A 19,171-nucleotide genomic window follows, 5' to 3' on the forward strand; every position below is an offset into this window, starting at 1 on the left:
ACTTTTCTCAAAAATATTTCTTCAGTCTCACATAATATCAGTTTTTTTCTATCAGTGTGAGAATTTGTTCTCTCCAATATATTTTTTGTACTTTGAAAATTATTTCAACCTTTCAGATTCCTTTATTTGTTGAATTTTATAAAAACACAAGCATAGCTCCATATTCGGACAGAGTTTTACTAAATTTAACATAAAACACGTCAAAGTACACGTCATTTAATTTCAGAGACAGGGAAAATTGTGAGTTTTTTTATTTTTAATGCATTTAAAGGCTAGAAAAACATATTTGTTTCTCTGCATTTGCACCTGCTGATAACTGGTTTATAAACTCTGATTCATTAGTCGTTACATCAGAAACATATATATTAGTATATTTTTAGATATAAAAATACTTGTAGGATACAAGTTACAGAAAATGTAAACAACCTGCAGTTAAAGGCTATTGCTTTTTCCCTGAGAATCTATAAAATATTTTGGCAAAAACATCAGATCGGTCCATGTTTGTTCATATTTCACCCATCAATCATCACTCTGCAGTCACTGCTTGGACCGAATTTGGTTTGTGTTTAACATCAGCCACATTTAAAACTAAAGAACTTCCAAAAACAGGCGTTAAAGAAAAACAAACCTCTAAACTACTCAACTCTTCCAGTAATGACTACCAGACATAGTTTCCTTTCTGAACTTAACCCCAAAGGGATATTTCTTTGAAAGTGTAGATAACCATCTAATATATTAAATATATTTACGCAACAGAAAAAAACACTAACAGCTGCTCAGCCAGTGATTGGATTATAGCTATATATTTAGAGCTTTATGACAACCTATAAGAGAAAACATAAAAACATGAAAACAGTCAGACGTCAGTACTTATGTGTAGGATTTTGTTGATTTGTTTCTGCTTATTTATTCCAGTGTGCTTTAGCAACACTAAACTGTTTACATCTGTCTGAATGCTTACGTATTAGTCTGTGACTATCGGGACGAACATAAGTGTTTCTTTTCAGTCTAGGGCCAAAACATGATGTTTATTTTTCTTTTAAACTTATGTTCCACGTCATTTAGGAAGAAAGCCTCCTTTTTGCAGGAAGCGTATTTTAAGAGGTGAAGTTTCACTTGAGTTGTAAGGAGCCTGAAAAAAAGCCAATGGTCCTGAAAATATTGCACAATGAAGCGCGGCGAAAAAAGTCACACAGACACACACGTCTGGATACAGACTCCCAAACTCTTGAACCCTTCAACTTTTAACCCCGACGAGGGGTTTTTCCAATATAGCATTATCTAATTATACACGAATACATAGAGAGTTTTAATTCTGAGGGCCTCCTTTCTGGTTCACTGCTAACAATTACCGCCACAGTATTAGACCTCCTTTCTTTCACTATGGTCTCTATCATGGCTCCTTTACTGGTTTCTTTCTTCTCCTTCTGTCTGCTCTCCAATGACCAAGCAGTTCTCTTCACCTTTTGTCATCTTTCAATCTTTTATTCATTTTCATAATTTTTTTCCTCTTCCCTTTCTCTGGCTTCTTTCCCTAATAAGCATTGTTCAAGAGCTCCACTGAGTTAAAGTAATTAACAACTGGCTAGATCAGACTGATCTGTGCCACTTCAGATTAGGGCTGCAACTAACAATCATTTTATAAATCGATTCATCTGTTATTACTTCAATAAATCGATTGATAATAACATAGCCAAAGATTCCTTAAAAAAGACATTTTACGAAAAAAAATTGTTCTTAATCTTGAATGCAAAATGTTTCTATATTTTTTTTTTTTTACAATTTTTGCATAATTGTTGCTCTAAGTGGGTCGCTCTGTCAGCTGAAGGCATGTTTTAGAGTCTCTATACTCCAGTTAGTGATTAAATATTACTAAATTACTTGACAATTATTTCAATAATCGATTAATCATGATAAAAACGATTGTTTTAGCCCTGCTTCAGATTCACATGAACTGTAAATACATAACAATGGGAATAGTTTGGAAGAGAAGTGAGGTAAAAGTGCTAATTCGTCACATTTAGAGACTCTTGGGATGTTTTTTTAAACTGATTTTGTGTAAAAGTTTTAGAAAAAGGGTTAAATCCAACCTTAACCCAGGCTGGAGAGATTCATTTCAATCAAACTCTGAAAAAACGTATATGACAGTAGATTCACTCATACTCTTATCCATCTTATCTTAAGTGGGTAGCGGCTAGTTACATTTACTCACTTACAGTTACTTTAATTGAATGCGTTTTTGACAAACATCTACTTTAAAGAGTAGTTTTACTGCATCACAATTTTTATTTTAATAATACTTTAATAAGATATTGCTACCCTTTATTTCTGTAAAACGTTTGCCTACTCCATCCATTATGAGTACGGTAACTTCATTAAAAAATAAACAAGATTGTTCAAAACAAACAAAAAAACTGAAAAACACAAACAGTAAATGTCTCCATCAAAGTGAATTTTATTTTTCCCCAACATGCTACCTTAAAATGTAGAGGTCAGGCTAATATAGTACAGTAAGGAGTGAATGTTGTCACCGCAGGTACTGGTCTCCTAAGTTCTCTGTTAAAAAAGAAAATTGGTTTGAAATTATCAGTTTTTTCAGTGTTTTTTTTTTTCTTAATAACATAATTTTTTTGTTTTAATTTTTTGATTATAGTCTTGAAAGACCCAAATTTGCCCAGACCTTTACATCTGAGTCTGCCAATATAACATTATTACTTTACAATTTCAGATGTTATGATGAGTTACTTTTCACTCTTACTTGAGTAAAATTATGATCATAATAAAATTATAATAAAATAGTGTTACTCTTACTTAAGAAAAATTCCAGGGTCCATCTCTTCCCATATCAAAGTACTGAATGTGAATAATCTACCAGTACTCCCTTCTGATCCATATATTAGTGTGGTATTAACTAAATAATCTACAGCAAAATCACACTGCCACAGAGTAGAGTAGAGGAGTTGATTTAATTTTACATCTCTGTCTGCAACGATGAAAATGTACTCTCCTGGGGTAGCTGAATGGTTGAAGTGCCTTCATCTTATCTCAGATAATAATTTTTTGACATATTGTGATCAAATGTAGTGTGTATATGGCCACCTCATCTGTCATCAACTTCAGTAGGTAAAAGAAAAATGGATAAATGAGTTAAAGGGACATCGGGGCTAAACTAGAATAAGCTGTTCAGATGCAATAGAGAACTAAAATGTTTGTTTGGTGAAGTCGACCAAGTTTAAACTAACAATATAAACTATCCGCTACTCAACAAACAGTCAAACAGAGTCCTATGACTGTAATATAGGGCTGCAACTGACGATTGTTTTGCAAATCGATTAATATAATAATTTTTTTCAATTAATAATCTGATTGCCAAAGGTTCCTTAAAGACTATTTTTATGACATTAAACCAGGTGAAACTAAAAGTTTTTCATTTGAGGAGTTCTGGATGGAGAATATTGATAGACGAAATTGTTTTTTTTATCTTAAATTCAAAATGTTTATAAATTATTTTACAATTTTGGCATAATTCCTGCTCTAAGTGGGTCACTCTGTCAGCTAAAGGCAGGTTTTAGATTCTCTATAATACAGTTAACGATTAATAGATAACCAAATTAGTTGAGGATTATTTCAATAATCGATAAATCAGGATTAATCCCATCTATGTCTCATAACAAGCAGGTCCATTCATACCACTGAAAATCAGTAAAGGTTGGAGTCAAGCGTGACCGGACATAATCTAATTAGACAGCAGAATATCAACTGATTATAGACAAATCTGAAGAAACATCCAAGAGAAAACAAGGGAATACTGTAACCATACAGCTAACTTTGGCTTCTTAAGCTTTTAGTCTTTTAAAAACTATAAAACATAAAATACTGTTTAAGAACAAAGAAATGAAAAGGCCAACCCAATGCCTCTGCCTGCAGGGCTCTATCCGTACTCTTAAATAAACACACAAACAAGAACCTGCCAGCCCAATACAGGGGCAAATACAAGAGGTTAAAAGATCAAGAAAGAGAAACCTTTCCTCGTTATCGTTGTTGATTTAAAACCGTGGTAAAATCTTAGAATAAAATCATCGTTCTTTTGGGGATTGAGCCGAGGTCAGAGTTCAACAGGCCCAGCTGAGACAAGCTGTTTTTGCTAATCACAACCTGTCCAAAGCTCTAAAACAAAAAAAAGTCGAAAGAGAAGATGTAAGCAACAATAACAAAAAGCTAACCCCTTAAAAAACCTCTAAATTCAGTCAAATTTCTTGGTTTTGGCACAAACAGACAGACATTTCACTTTATAAACCCTTCATCTCAAACTAATATGTGTTTCCAACAAGATCCAATTCAAAATATATAAGGTATGTGGCTGCAAACCCGACCTTAATATGAATATTAACAGCAACCTAACAGCATTAGAAGAATAATTCTTAAACACTGACAACATTTTCTAACTCTTTCAAAACCTACAGAACTAGACTCCTCAAAAGCATAAAAGGATCAACCCTGTGGACTATGATGAATTCAAATAACACATGAATTATGCTCCTTTTATCAATCATTTTTGCTTTAATTTTAATTTCATACCAAATAGTTGGACAAAAATATGTCGACTTTTATTTACAACGAACCCATTTATTTGGTCACACATTAAACTGACCTGCTGCTGAGATTTTAAAACATTCAGGCCGAGAAAAACAGAAAACAATCGACCAACCAAGATGTAGAAAACGGTAGACCCTTTCAAACCTACAACTTTTTGACCAAATGAAAAACAAAATCTTGTTAGGCAATAGAAAAAAATATATATATATTTTCATTTAATGTTTTGTAAGGATTTGCTGTCTTTTGGTCTACATAAAAACTTTAAAAAACTGAATATTACTGATCTGGAAGCCAAAAACATCTGATAGCGACACAATTTCCCATTCTTATCATTTAGCCAGCTGAACATTTAGGCACACAAAAATGGATCTGTAGCTTTAAACCAGTGCTTTGTAAGCTGGGTTCATAATATTAAAAAAAAGGGACCAGACCTGAACAAACACACAGCTACAGAAGGAGGCAGGTGCTACCGCCTAGCTCTGTGATAGTCTGGGAAGAAAGGGGCTCCTGAGACCAGGGTCACCTCCCAGAAGACCACCTCAGCTCTGCTCTGGTTCCCAGATGTTCTCATGCATGCAGGCTAACATGTACGCAGACACGCTCGGACCTCCTGAACCCCACGGAAACTGAAAACAAATGAACCTGAAGGAGGAGACATGAAGCACTGCTGCAGGCGTTACCCAGCCACAGAGTGGTGTTTGTTTTTGTGTGGATACAGACTACCTGACCCAGATAGAGCAGCTTATTGGGTTTTATCTAACTGTCAGGTATTTTCGTTTGTCAAGTCTTCCTAGGAGTGAGAAAACAGAACCAAGATGAATTGTGATTCTGCATGCATGTAAACGAGTGTGGAAGTATGAGTCTGGAGACGACTTGTTGAATGCGTGATCCAAACCTGAGGCTGAAATGAGGGGAGCTGCAGCAAGGCCATTAGGATGCAGATCAGGAGAGACGTGTGTATGTGCTCAGTTAATTTGGGGGGGGGGTTCAGCAGAAAACCATCTATTATAATGACAGGAAGCAGGAAGTACAACCCCTTTACAGTCACATGGCTGCCAGCTGTATTGGCAACAAGAGGAGGAGAGATAGAGAAAACGATAGGGAGAAAGTGTCTGCATGTTAATGTGTGTGTGTGTGTTAGAGAGTGGAGAGTCATAAGCTGAACTTCTATTTGCATTCCAGTCCATTTAAAGAAGCATTTATAAACTACTGACAAAGAAAACAGCTCCGACCGCGCTCCGTCCAAGCATCCGTTCAAGTCCAAAAAATGCTTCGACATTTACGCCTTAAACCGCCGATGCTCTTCCTGTTCCAATGTGGGAATAAAGCTCAGATCTGGCCATGTGGATGCGTTTAGTAGCCGCAGCTCAGCACACATGCAGACGCCCACTCACAGGGAGCCAAATATGCACATTTTTGCATGAATGCACGTGTGGTCTACTGTTCTCTACAGGGGGAGAACATGCACACTTAACAACAGCTACAGCTGTTGTTTTCTATGACCTTTGTAGCAAATTTGCATCTGATGAGAACAAATCATATATTTCTAAATCTTTAAGCATTGACATTTAAGAAGCTTTATTTGGAAATAAACCTTCAGGTTCACATAATTGTGACTGCCTCTTTCCACTTTATTTTTTGAAAGATTTAAGCACATATATGAATAAATACCTTCAGAAAGCAGGGTGTTGACTGGTGTTTGTGTCTCCTTGCAGTAAGAGACCACCTCTTTGGGAAGGAAGTCTACCTGTGTGATCTTAGAGGCTCCAAGCCTCAGCATCTTGCGCCTGCATGAAAGCAGATTATAGATCATGATTGGAATTATGTCACAAACAAATCCAAAACTGTATCCTATGTAGGATTAAACTCTATATTTTAAATCATTAAAAAAAAGTCTGAGAGGGGAAAGATATACCCAAGCTCAGAATCAGCCTGCAGCTGCAGCACAGAGGGGTCTGTGTCCCATTGCAGTGTCCTGATGTGACCAACAGAGGGAGCAAAAGAGGACATGAAAGGTTACAAACACAAATATTTCATAATGGAAGTATGTCCATTATGCTTCCACATACAGTATATTTTGGGATCTATACTCTCATTTGGAAAAGTTTAATTTTGGTTTAAAAAGATGGACAAACTCATTCATTGATTCTTATATTTAATACGAGTATATATATTTTATTTTTTTTTAGAAATGATTAAAAAAATGGAACAACAATATTTTGCATTTCATACAATAAAGCCATAAAGAAATTATAATGTCCACCTTTTTGTTCCAGTTATCAAACAAATAAAAACACACATCACATATTAGGAGCTGGCACTTTTCCTTCCTCCTGAAAATGCACGTTTATTGAAAACGCCTGAAAAAGCCAAATTACATACAGAAGTATTCATACCCTTTAAAGTTTTTGTTTACATTTTATGTTGCAACACCAAACTGTGTCGATCTATGCACATGGTATATGACAGACTAGCAGGAAAATCATTTATAATTGCTGATTGGACTAAATGATATATTATTTTCTGATTTTTGTTTTTTGAATCTCAAAAGTGTGGCATGTGTTTGTATTCAGAGCTGCACGTGTCAAGGGGTGTAGCTTCAAGAGCATTTAGCCCATTGTTTTTTGCAGAACTGATTAAGGGCTTTCTGATCAGGTCGAAAATGCAAGTCTTTCAAAATATTCAATCGTATTTTTCATGTGGTGTTTGGCTGTATAGTTCTGATGCATGGCTGTGTTAGAACAGGGATCTACAGAAGAGTTTTTTTAGCTAAATAAATTTTGTCTAGAGTCAAAAAATATTACAATAATATTTAGAAAAAATTAAGCAAGCTAATATTTTTTGGTTAATCTGTAGATTAACATTAAGATTTTTTGTGAAATCAAACATTTTTGTAATGTTTAGGTTTTAAAATAAAGAAAGAGAAACTCTTATTAAGAATAGGATGGATATTTTCTTTTATGGGATGTTGATATTTGTAAAATCATACTTTAAATTCATCTTTTTCCCACCTAATTAAAAAAAACTACTAATGAGAAATATTACAGATATTTTAAGTGTTATTATTTTTGCCAAAATTTCATAAAGAAGTAGAAACAAACTGCTAAAACTTTAACTTAACTTATACCAATTTTATTAAGAGCCATTGCTCTGGAGACCCATAACAGAAAATGAACCTCTGCTCTAGTTTCGATATTTCTCACCCTCTTTCTTCTAGGTTTGACATATTTTGGCCCCACCCACCTTCCCATTCCCACTGACCATCTTCTCTGTCGCTTCTACAAAAAAAAACAAAAAAAACAAGCATCCCCAAAACATGATGCTGCCACCACCATGTTTCACCACAAGGAGAGTGGATTCACAGGAATGCATGGTTAGTTTTGGCATGCAATTAAAAAAAAAAAAACACAGCTCACTGTGTAACATAAAATCACAATTAAATCCAGCTTAAGTTTGTGGTTGCAACCTTAAAATGATGAAAAAAATGCAAAGGGTTTTTATTTATAAGACATTTAAGAGCTTAATTCAGCAATATGTAGTTGATGAACTAGGCAAACAGTGAGGAAAAGTGCTGAGCTCATGGCTGCATTCCTCTGCTGTCCTAACAGGTAGAAATCAATCACTTAAGGGAAAATCAAAGCGTTTCTCAAGTAAAATATACCAGCTGTAAAAAGGTAACACCTGACCTCCAGATGATACATTTCAGAGCAGAAAACAGACGCGTTTACGCATTCAGCAAGTGTCACACAGTGCCAAAACAGAGCCCTGAGAGGTTTCTCACAACTTGACAGGCTAGCTGTGAAACTGGTGGCATGGATGACACTTTAAGCAACACTGTCACCTCTGTGAGGACTGAAATGACCTCCGCTGCTCAGCTCATGCGAGCAGAGAAGCTTGGAGCTGCTATTAGAGGCGACAGCAGCGCTAAAGATGGGATGGGAGAGGTGTGGGGAAGAAGAAGAGGCGGGAGGTAACACTCTTTGATTTTCTAAATCAACACGGGGAACACTTCCATAAGACCAAAACCTTTCTGTTCTGAGCAGAACCTCAGTTACAGAAAGATACGGAATAGGGTTTCATGGGTTTGACATGAAAATTCTTACCTTGAACTCTGAGCTTGAGGCTTGTTTTTAGAGAAACCTGACCTACAAAGGACACACACACACACACACAACCACAAATGGAGAAGCTCAAATTGGCATGCCGTCATCCAAGGTGGATTTGGGGCTGGAGAAGTCCTCTTCAATTCTTCAAATAAAGAATCAAACATGTTTTCCCTTTCTTTTGGAAACCTGAGCTGACGTCCATCGATTCTTCAGCCCCAAATCCACCGCTCTCCATACCAAACAACCAATCACCAACGATCCTGAACGCACCACTCACACATCCGCCTCTCAATAAGAAGCAAATGGAAAGCGTTTGATGACCACAGAATTCACCAGAACAAGCTGCTGTCATGTTGGCGCTAACAGCGGCAACAATGATGGATTAGAATGTATGTAGCATGCTGCAGTGTGACCAACAGCCTGTAGAGGAGCAGCAAAAAGGGGGAAAATCTTCCATTTCTTTTCATTTTACTTTGTCAGATTTTTGCTTTTTAACAAACAAAAAGCTCAGTAAATGTAAAGATTAATATTTGATGGTTCAGTACTATGTAAATTACTAAAACAGATACAGTGCCTTATAAATATGCTACACAGTTTATTACATTACAACCACATGGATGGGGTTAGATCAATTGTATGTAATGGAAAAGGGCTGCATAATATAATATAACTTACTGCTTTGTTCGTTGGCTATTACATTCATATCTTGTTATAATAATAACTTCTCTCTGAAGTAGGGGTGCACATCATTTATTGTGATAAATATCTCCTCATGATGAGAATTTAGATTTGTCTAAATGAGAAATTTCTAAAAGAAAAAGGAAGAATTGTCCAAATTTTTTCTTGTTTTTCTTTCCTTTTTGTTTTGTTTTCCTTTTTGTTTTGATGAATACATTTAAATGTGATCACTGTGGGATACCTAGGGTTAGGGTGACCTTAAGATGGCTGTTTTAAATTTGTCTAGTTTTAAGCAGCAGTATTTGTGGAGTTATGATTACTTTGGCAAGCAGTCAGAGCCACACAGCTACCTAAGAAAGACTGTGAGGAAGTAGTGATTATTTGCTCCATCCTCAATTATATTATTATCACAATAATACCACAAAATCTCATGATAAGATTTAAGTCCTTATCCTCCAGCTGTAATCCTAGCTATTTATTTAGCGAGTTAATTGGATCTTTGCTTCAGCAGATGAGATGTCCAATTTTTTTATAAGACACAGATGGTTGGAAGCAATAGAAAGACAAAGAACGTGAAGAGGGCTTGAGAAAAAAAATTATTTTAGGTTTCTGATATGAACATTCCAAAAATTTTTTGTGTCCCTGGAACATAGAGAGATAAAATAGTGTGTTGTTAGGAAAAAACCTACAGTACATGGTCTTTAAAGATTTTACTAAACGGGCAAAAAAAAGACATGTCCAAATATATATCAAGCCACCTTTACTGCTATATCACAATATGAATTGTTAAAATCTAAATCTAGCCGCTATTTAACCCCCAAAATCACTCATGCTGCACAGTGGAAAACCTGTGCTGGCCGAATCATGATGTTAGCGATTCTGTTAGGACACAGAGGTGGAGGCGCTGAGTGTAGACCAGATGATCCCGATATCCTCTAATGGCCTAGTTATATCCCTGATCTAAATCCAGGTGTGAATCTAGAGCATACACTGAGCTAGAATGTGAAGAAAGCACAAATGTTTGGGGTTTTATAAAGATGCTTAAGAGACCCTCAAAAAACTGTAGCATATAAAGAGATATTAAACCGATGACTATTTTCCTTTATGTTTCCTATTATGTGTTACTTAGTGTTGCAATTCTATGTAAAATCCTGGTGGGTAACAGGGGTGGATTTAGGACATTTGGGACCCTAGGCAAAAACAAGCATGGGGCCCTCGGAAATGAGAAGACAACACATAAAACAGACTCATTATACAGATACATAGTTTTAATAGAATAGACATACATTATTTGTTCTATGTTTTGTCCTTCGTATCTTGTCCCTTTTCTTGTTGTTTTCCTCTCTATGTTTTGTACTCAGCTGACTGTTCATGCCTTCTCAAAAGGAATAAAAAAAATGTTTCCCCATCACTAAGCTCACTTAGCTCATTGCTCCTTCCTGTGTTTCCAAAAAGGCGAAAGCAAATAACACAGTCATTCTTTTCACTGCAGACAAGCCATGATCAGCTTATCTGTTCTCCATTTTTCATTTGAAGGAATTAATAGCTGCATGAATCATGACAGCAGCCAAGAGAGAGGAGAGCATGATGAGGGGTAACGAAACTACTTGCTCTGGAGAGCAGAGTTAGCTGCTTTTATATGCTGTTGCCAAAGCCTCCAGTAGCGGAAAAAAGTCGCTACATTTGGTGCTAGGCACGTTTTTTTTTTATAAAAGTACTAGAGGGGTCTGAAAAGTTGCTAAATATAGCGACAAAAGTGCTAAGTTTTTCTGCTCTTCGCACTATTTGTTTTCAAATGATTTGCTGCTGCCTGTTTGGACCTTTCTGAATATGTGCAGCAAATGGACTGATCCAATATGGTGGACACTGATGGGGGGACTGAGATACACTTAATATCACAAGTGTTCTGATGGCATTTTATTAAAAACATAATTAATATGCACAAATAAGGAATAGTTGTATTAACCATACATGTAAATAGAGTTTTATGGTGCCCCTAGGAACTGGGGGCCCTAGGCAACTGTCTAGTATTGCCTAATGGTAAATACCCCCCGGTGGGTAATTAAGGCACTGTTTCTGTGAATCTTTATCTGTAGCCTTGCTGATATTCCAAATATTGGTTTTAGAGGCTTTCCTAAAAAAAAAAAAAAAAAAAAAAAAAACTCCTAGAGGTAACTGTAGCATGTGAGCTAATTGATGGATTGTGGTCGTCAAAACGCAGAGTACCACAGCACTTATACAACAAATACACCTAATAGTTGAGCCCATACTTACCTAAACCTGTCAGGGAAACATCCGGATGTGAACAACAGAAAAATGATGTAAAAGATGGAGCTTTAACAGTCACAAGCTCAAATAAAGCACAAGCCTTAAGTCTTTTTCTTTTAAAGGTTTCAGAATTCTTTGTTTTTTTAATATAAATGCCACAAATTAAGAACCGGTTATCTATTAATGTAAAGAACAAACTAAAAAAACACAAAACTCCAGCCCTACCTGCCCGCTGCCCCTCCCTCGGCTGAGTCCTGGCTCCCCGCCTCACTGGGCGTGCTCACTGATTTGGACGGGGACACCGGTGTCGGGACTAAAGAAATGTAATAAAAGGTTAAATTTCACACTGCAGAGGCAACAGCACAGGATTGTAGAAAAGAAGTAAATAGTAGTCACAAAAAAGGAAAAACTCAAATATCTTCTCATCGACCTACACTCTGTTGTTTTACAGGACTTAAAAATAACTGCAGTTAAAAAATAGCGACCCACTTTAGAGGTGTAGAAAAAGGTGTTATTACGATCTAAGACCACTAGAGAACAGTACTTGTTAAGGAGCTGAAAAGCATGAAAAGAGGCAAAGCATCATTTTTAACTGCGGAGGTGTAAAAGAGAGATGCCAATAGGTATAGCAGTATAGACATGAGGTATTAGCTGTTAAAATAAAGAAAAAAGGAGCAGCTTAAAAGGGACCTGTGTGTTGTGTTTAGAAAATAGAGTTTGATATACCTAGTGGAGGTTCTGGGGAGATGCCAATACTCTGTAGCAGGGCCTCAGTCTCCCTACGCTTGCGGTCCAAGTCCGAATCCTCTGGGGTCACTTCAGTTTTCTGCTGGCTGTCTGACTTCTCCATAGGGGAAAACAAAAAACATCAGAGGGAAACATTTGAGTTTGACTTAGAACAGGTAGGTTATAATTTTTTTCTTTTCTTTTCTTTTTTAACAGTGTCCTGTCTGGCAATGTGGCAATACGAATAATTGTATTGATTTAAAAAAGAGCCCAACAGATTTTACTTTCACAAGTGGAGCAGTACGGCTATCGTCATAGGGTTCCGCTTGATTTATGCATATAAATTGCTTTATTATAATTATGCAGGGAGTTTTACAGATTATATGGACGCTGCAATGTAGGCAGAACAGGAAGGGAAAAACAGAAAAAAATGAGAAAAGATGAAAGAAAGAGGAGATAGAAGGGCAATAATGATAAAACATTTACAGTCTGCTTCATCACCTGCAAAGAGATGTACAAAGAACAGCACAACCAGTGGACATGGTACGAGACATACAAAAAAGTAACACCTAGATACTATCGCTGAGGTATAAGTAGTATTATTTAATCTGACATGTATTCTGCGTTACCTGAAGATAAGAATATGGGCTTTCTGTATGGAAATTAATCTCTAAGTACCTGAAACCAAGCACCTGTAGTTGTTTGTGAAAGTGCACTTGTGCATGTTAAAGTTTATCCAAAGGAAAAATGCACAATAGTGGTTGGTTATTATTTCAATAACAAATCAGAGCATGATTGTTTTTGATTGTTTTTTGGTTTTTTCTCACCTCCACCTTTTGCAAATATTACAGCCTGAGAAAAAGCAGCAAATAAAAAAAAAATTTGCATGTTTCTTTTACCTCCTTCTTCTTCCTCTCTTCCTCCTTTCGTTTCTTCTCCTCCCTGATCTGGGCGAGGCGCTGCTTCTTGCGCTCCAGCTCTGCCTTTAGGTCACTTTTGTCTGACATGCTGTCCTGGACGCCTTTAAATAGAACATCAATAAACCACAGATGACACTGAAACAATATGTTTGCTTCTACCTAAAAATGATCACAGAAAGATGTAACTCTATATGTTTACAGAATCAGAAGCTGACACAATATCTTGCAAAATAAATACAAAGATTAATCAAAAGGGATTACAAAAAACATCTAAGGAAATATGCACTCAACACAGCTTAGTCCATACAGATTTATTTATTATGTGCAACCATATAATGAGTCAAAACTGTGCAAAATAAGGAACAAAAAAGGGTCAATTTGAGGTAAATGCAAAAAAAAAAAAAAAAAAAAAAATTAATATAATTTAACACAAACATTATTTTTAGGTAAACTACCAGTGGGTATATATTGAAGAACATTGGCTTAAACATCATATTTGTCGTGGCAACCGTTTTATTAGAGAAACAATGAAATCTGCTGGGGTAATTCACTGTGAGCCGTTAGTGCTGCTTTGTTAGTGATGACGACACGCAGAAACGTCTATATTTGGTTATTGACAAACAAAAAGATTAAAAACATGAAGGCATTAACGGCCATATGATGGTGTCCTACCTGATCCACTTGTAGGGCTGATGATGTGTCACCGGTAAAGATGCTGTCTCACTGCTAGAGGAGAAAAATCAACACATCCTCTGTTGTTGTTTCTGTGCATCAATGGCGTCTCTCCTGCAGAAAGATGGTCGGATTGGATATTTGTTAACGATTTATTTAAAAATATGGGTTATTGAAACCCCTGAGTGTAATAATACGAGGCTGGAAGCAGGTGCACAGCACGCCGACACATCCTCTGGAAGGAGCGAAGAGGGAGTGATGCTGGAGAAGAGGAGAGGAAATCCCTCCCCAATATGGCAGGCCGTTTTGACATTTATTAGCTTGACTGAATTTGCAATCCAGATGTCTCGAATGCATTTCTTCCTAGTCAAAAGGAAACATTCAGATATCTTAAATAGCATTCTTCCTATCTGAAATACAATGGTGTAACGACACAACAATACGCCGGTAAGCAACATTATTTAGGTGGGCCCCATGTGAAGTTTTTTCCCGTTCTTCTTTCCTTTTTCCTTTCTGGAATCCGCTTAAGTTCCTCTTTTTGGTATCCACCGTCACTAACACATTGTACGTAACGGTTATGCTTCATAATTCCAAGCGTTAGTGTAAAAAAAAAAAAAGATAAAAATACTCAAATACGTCGTTCTTTTAGGATCTTTATTGCGGTTTGAAACATATTATATGATTGTATTTTTACCAACCGTCTAATGAACTATACACAGTTATTAACATAGTAATTAAAAGTACCACTGTCTGCTTTGCTATTGGTGCCGTGTTTAAACGGCTCACCATGATGCTGAAATCTGCTATGTGTTGTGGTATAAATAAAGTCTGGTCCAAAGTTTATTTTATTAGGTGGTCATTTGAAGAATTTTTTGCGTAGGGTGCCTACCAGGTGTAAGTGACGGGGCCCCTAAGCATCTGCATACTCTGCTTACTGATAGTTACACTATTGCTAAAATGTAATTCTATTAGTATAAATGACGACACGTTTCTCATTCATGTGTATAGTTTGGCAAACCATTTTAACATAGATTCGGTTGTACCGCCTTTACGTTCGAGATATCACAAAAATGTTTTATGACTAAACGTTTTAACAATTTAAGATCGATTTAGATCTCTAATTATATTTTGACTAGTCAAAATACCTATTCAAGATATCTCTAATTATATTCTGACTAGTTGAAATGACGTCAGAGGCAAGCCTTTTTAACATAAATTCGGTTTCGTCTGACTATCCATAATTACGTTCCAGATATCTTAAAATACATTTTGATTAGACAAAACCAAATTTTGACTATCCGGAATGGTAATTTAAGATATCTGTATTTACATTCTGATTAGGAAGAATAATATTTCAAGATATCTTAAATTACATTTTGACTAGTCAAAATTCCTTTCAAGATATCTTAAATTACGACACCGGATTTGTCATTTAAGCGTCACACGCTGATTTTATGGCAAGCCTTTTTAACATAAATTCGGTTTCGTCTGAATTACACGTTACAATAGTATTACACATTTCTGAAATTACGATTAGTCATAAAGTAATTCCAAGATATGTCGATTTTAGTTTTGGCAAGTCATAATTCTGAATAAAGATTTGTCAAATGCCAGCAGAATTCAAGATATCTTAAATGTATTTTAGGATTAAGAGATATGCAGTTTTGACTAGTGAAAATAAAATTATAGATATCTTAAAAGCAAATAATGACAAGACCAAACAAATTTAAAGATATCTTGAATTGATTATGGATGGTCAGATGAAACCGAATTTATGTTAACATAGCTTGCCACAGTATTGGGCTTTTACTTCCATTCTTCCTATCTAAAATAAATATTCTTCCTATCCAACCATGAATTCTGATGAGGATGAACTCTAATTTTAGATATCAATAATAGAGTTACTACAAATCATAATAACTATTTCAGATATCAAAAATGATTATAACATTACATGTATACTCCTCCTTCTTAGGGACGCACATTAGCTACACCGCCATCTAGAGGCCGTCTGGAGAATAAACATGACAACGCCAAGATAAGGCTGCAATTTATTCATTTCAAATGATAATCATGACTAAAATCGTGTCAGATGAAAAGCTTGCAGATATTTCCCCTGTAAAACATTTTAGAAAGTTACATTTACTTAAGGAAATGGTAATTAAAGCAAACTATGCTCATAGTATAAATTTGCTCAACTGAAATGTGTTTACTAATACTCCTGTATGCTTTAAAGGTATAGTGGAGGATCTTCTTTTTCCAGGTGGATCATCAAAATAAGTGGTCCTCCTAATTATTATTATCATCATTATCATTCTGGTGATATGTTTATGTAAGAAACACCTATCAAAAAGCTGTTTTCTAATCACAGGAAATATTTTATACAAGTTTTTCCTCTTCTACATTTCATTTAAAAATGTCTAATAATTGCAATTTGTTTTAAAGGTATAGTGTAGTGCAGAGGGCGGGAGATTTTTTTAAAATTCGCAAATCCTCCACTATACCTTTAAGGTCAAGAGGTAGGTAGAGTATCCAAAAATGTCACATGAGTAAAAGTAGCACCATTTCATCTTATTTTAAAAAGTTTAAAAGTATTTGTTAAGAAGTGTACTCAAGTCATGAGTTACTGATCTAGTTACTACCATGACCATAACAACTGATGTAATATTTTGCTAAATAATGTAAAAGTGAACAAAATATTAAGTGATGTGAAAAGTATTGTGATTCAAAGAATAATATAGAAAAATACATATAAAATACAGATTCTGAGTTACAAAGTTTACAAATGTAATAGTTACAGTATGTAAGAATAGGCTAAATGATGTAAACTGTTTACCGCATTTTTACCTAACCTCAAAAATGACATGGCCAAAAAAACATTCAACCAATAAGCTTTGAGTTCATAGAAGAAGAAAGTGTGTCCCTCAATAGTGTATATTTGTTTAGAACAAGCTTGTTTCATTAACTGAAGTTATGCTCAATGGATGATGTAGCATGAAATTTACTTAAGACTAGTGATACTTTTTCATATTTTACCTAAGTAAAAGTGAAACCTACATACCTGTAAAACTACTCCTAAAAACATATTTTTTTAAAGTTACTCTAGCATACAGTATGTACCTGCTACCTGCCTCTCTGATAAAGTCTATGCATACTCTGCATGAGCAAACAAATGCATTCTCTCCCAGGGCTGCAAGTGCAAAGTGACAAAATTTTTCTTGTTCTTGTAGTTTGTTTTTGTCTTATACACATTTTGTGGGTAGAGCTATTTTCTTTCGTTTTGCACTACAGCTGATCCTATAACTATATTACTCTGGTACCATTACCGTATAGTCAAAATACATCAACAGTAGGGGCCAATGAGGACTTCAAAAAAGTTATGCACTTGAGTTCTTGTGCATTATAAAAATGTCTTGGCTAAGAACTTAGCTGTAGCTACCCTGCAGAGCAGTATCATTTATATTGTCTAAATGTATTAGGCCTTTAGACTCGGCATTCATTTGCTTTCAAGTGTACATGTTTTTAGGATTTGCTTTTTTATGTATTTATGTTTTTGGCTTAATTTACCAGTAATAAAAAAGAAAAAGAAAAAAGGTAAAGGCTTCTACATTGCACATGATGGCTACTGATGATGTCATGCAAACATTTGAATCAGGGGTGCTGCACCACAGAGGCATCTAAAACATGCAGGGCACTGGCCCTAAGGTACCAGGTTGGAGAACTACTGCACTACTGTGCTTAGATTGTTTTTTATTGCATTAAATATTTATATGTACAACAGAATTTAGAATTGAATGTATGCAATAACTATATATATATATATAAATATCCATCTATATAAATACCAATGTAATCACCCTGTGCAATAACTCTGTATAAGAATCCTGCTTTAAAAAAAAAAAGCTGTCATATGTGGACGCACTATATATACTGTATATATCCCATGCCCCTTTTTCTTCCTTTAGCACCTTATTTCCTCTCGTTTTGACTATTTGAGCTGATGTAACGAGTACATTTCTCCACTGTGAGATCAATAAAATCAATCAATCAATCAGTCTCTACCATAATTTTAAGATGGTCACAACATACAATGTTCATTCAAAGCATTATTTATTATTCTTATGTAATATTATTTTTGGACAAACTGAATTGAAAGGGTTTTCATTGATGGTATTCCATATTTTTAGAAATGGGCAAAAAAAAAAAAGAAAGATGAAAAAGCATTTGAATATACCTTTACATGTTTTTATTATATAAGTGAAAGGAGCACCATTCCCGTCCTCAAGATCTACCATCCTACAATCTTCAGAAGCAGAGCTGATTGACATGCTGATTAAATTCAGCCTTTCAATTCAGGTGTGATGCAGAGGGGAGGCATCTAGAAGTTGCAGGGCAGCAGCTGTTGAGGAATGGACTTGAATGAAATTAGGGACATAAATGTAATTTATTATTAGATACAAATCAGCCATATGCACCATGTGCAATAGAGAAAATACCACATTGTAATACCTCTGTGTGATAGCTCCTTTAAATTTGAATTCTATGAGAAATATATTTTTAATTTAGTTATTATTTCAAATTTTAAACTCAGCCTAGGATGCTGAATCAGAAAAAAAGGCACATGCATGGGATGCTGGGTAGTGGTTAACTACGTGCATAGTGCAATGTAACATCAACATCTATCTTTCTTTACATTGTTACCTGTTTAAAATTAGGAATATTTCCCATTTTAAGTGAAAATTGGCAGATGTAGATTTGAATTTAGAACACGCTCTGAATTATTGTTTTAAGTGGGGGAAAGCATGGTTATTTTAAATTTTTTCCTATGCTGTTTGTTGTTCTTAATTAGAACTCGGATATTCCAATAACGCATTTTATATATATACATGTAAAATCCATTTTCTCACACGCTTTAATCCCAAGTGGGGTTGCGAGGGGTGCTGGTGTCTATCTCCAGCTTTCTACAGGCAAAAGGTAGGGTACACCCTGAACAGGTTGCCATCGCAGGGCAGCACAGAGACAAACAACAATTGTGACACCTAAGGAGAATTAGAGAAGCCAATTAACCTAACAGTCATGTTTTTGGACTATCGGAGGAAGCCGGAGTACCCGGAGAGAACCCACGCATGCTCAGGAAACCGCATGCAACCCCAGGCATGGGAATCGAACCTGCAACCTTCTTGCTGCAAGGGCAAGGCAAGAGGG

At 35.6% G+C, this 19,171-nt stretch overlaps 1 protein-coding gene across 9 annotated transcripts in view; it reads right to left on the minus strand.

Moving 5' to 3' along the window:
* The window catches only part of LOC119785877 (cytoplasmic dynein 1 intermediate chain 1), an 84,626-nt gene extending 70,388 nt beyond the window's left edge, over nucleotides 1–14,238 (minus strand). For 2 of the 9 annotated variants that reach the window (XM_038288752.1, XM_038288750.1), the window contains exons 1-6: nucleotides 13,967–14,238; nucleotides 13,274–13,395; nucleotides 12,375–12,489; nucleotides 11,874–11,961; nucleotides 6,512–6,571; nucleotides 6,268–6,383 (exon numbers count right to left, since the gene is read on the minus strand). In XM_038288752.1, the coding sequence (XP_038144680.1) occupies nucleotides 6,268–6,383; nucleotides 6,512–6,571; nucleotides 11,874–11,961; nucleotides 12,375–12,489; nucleotides 13,274–13,381 (487 nt within the window). In that variant the 5' untranslated portion in view covers nucleotides 13,382–13,395; nucleotides 13,967–14,238. Of the gene's footprint in view, nucleotides 1–6,267; nucleotides 6,384–6,511; nucleotides 6,572–8,699; nucleotides 8,742–11,654; nucleotides 11,661–11,873; nucleotides 11,962–12,374; nucleotides 12,493–13,273; nucleotides 13,396–13,966 lie in introns of all 9 variants that reach the window. The other 7 variants (XM_038288745.1, XM_038288746.1, XM_038288744.1 and 4 more) reach the window with 7 other exon arrangements.
* Nucleotides 14,239–19,171: the final 4,933 nt, after the last annotated feature.

Source organism: Cyprinodon tularosa, unplaced genomic scaffold (assembly GCF_016077235.1).
Source record: "Cyprinodon tularosa strain WSP-4 unplaced genomic scaffold, ASM1607723v1 ctg26, whole genome shotgun sequence".
In the NCBI taxonomy this organism is placed as follows: Eukaryota; Metazoa; Chordata; class Actinopteri; order Cyprinodontiformes; family Cyprinodontidae; genus Cyprinodon; species Cyprinodon tularosa.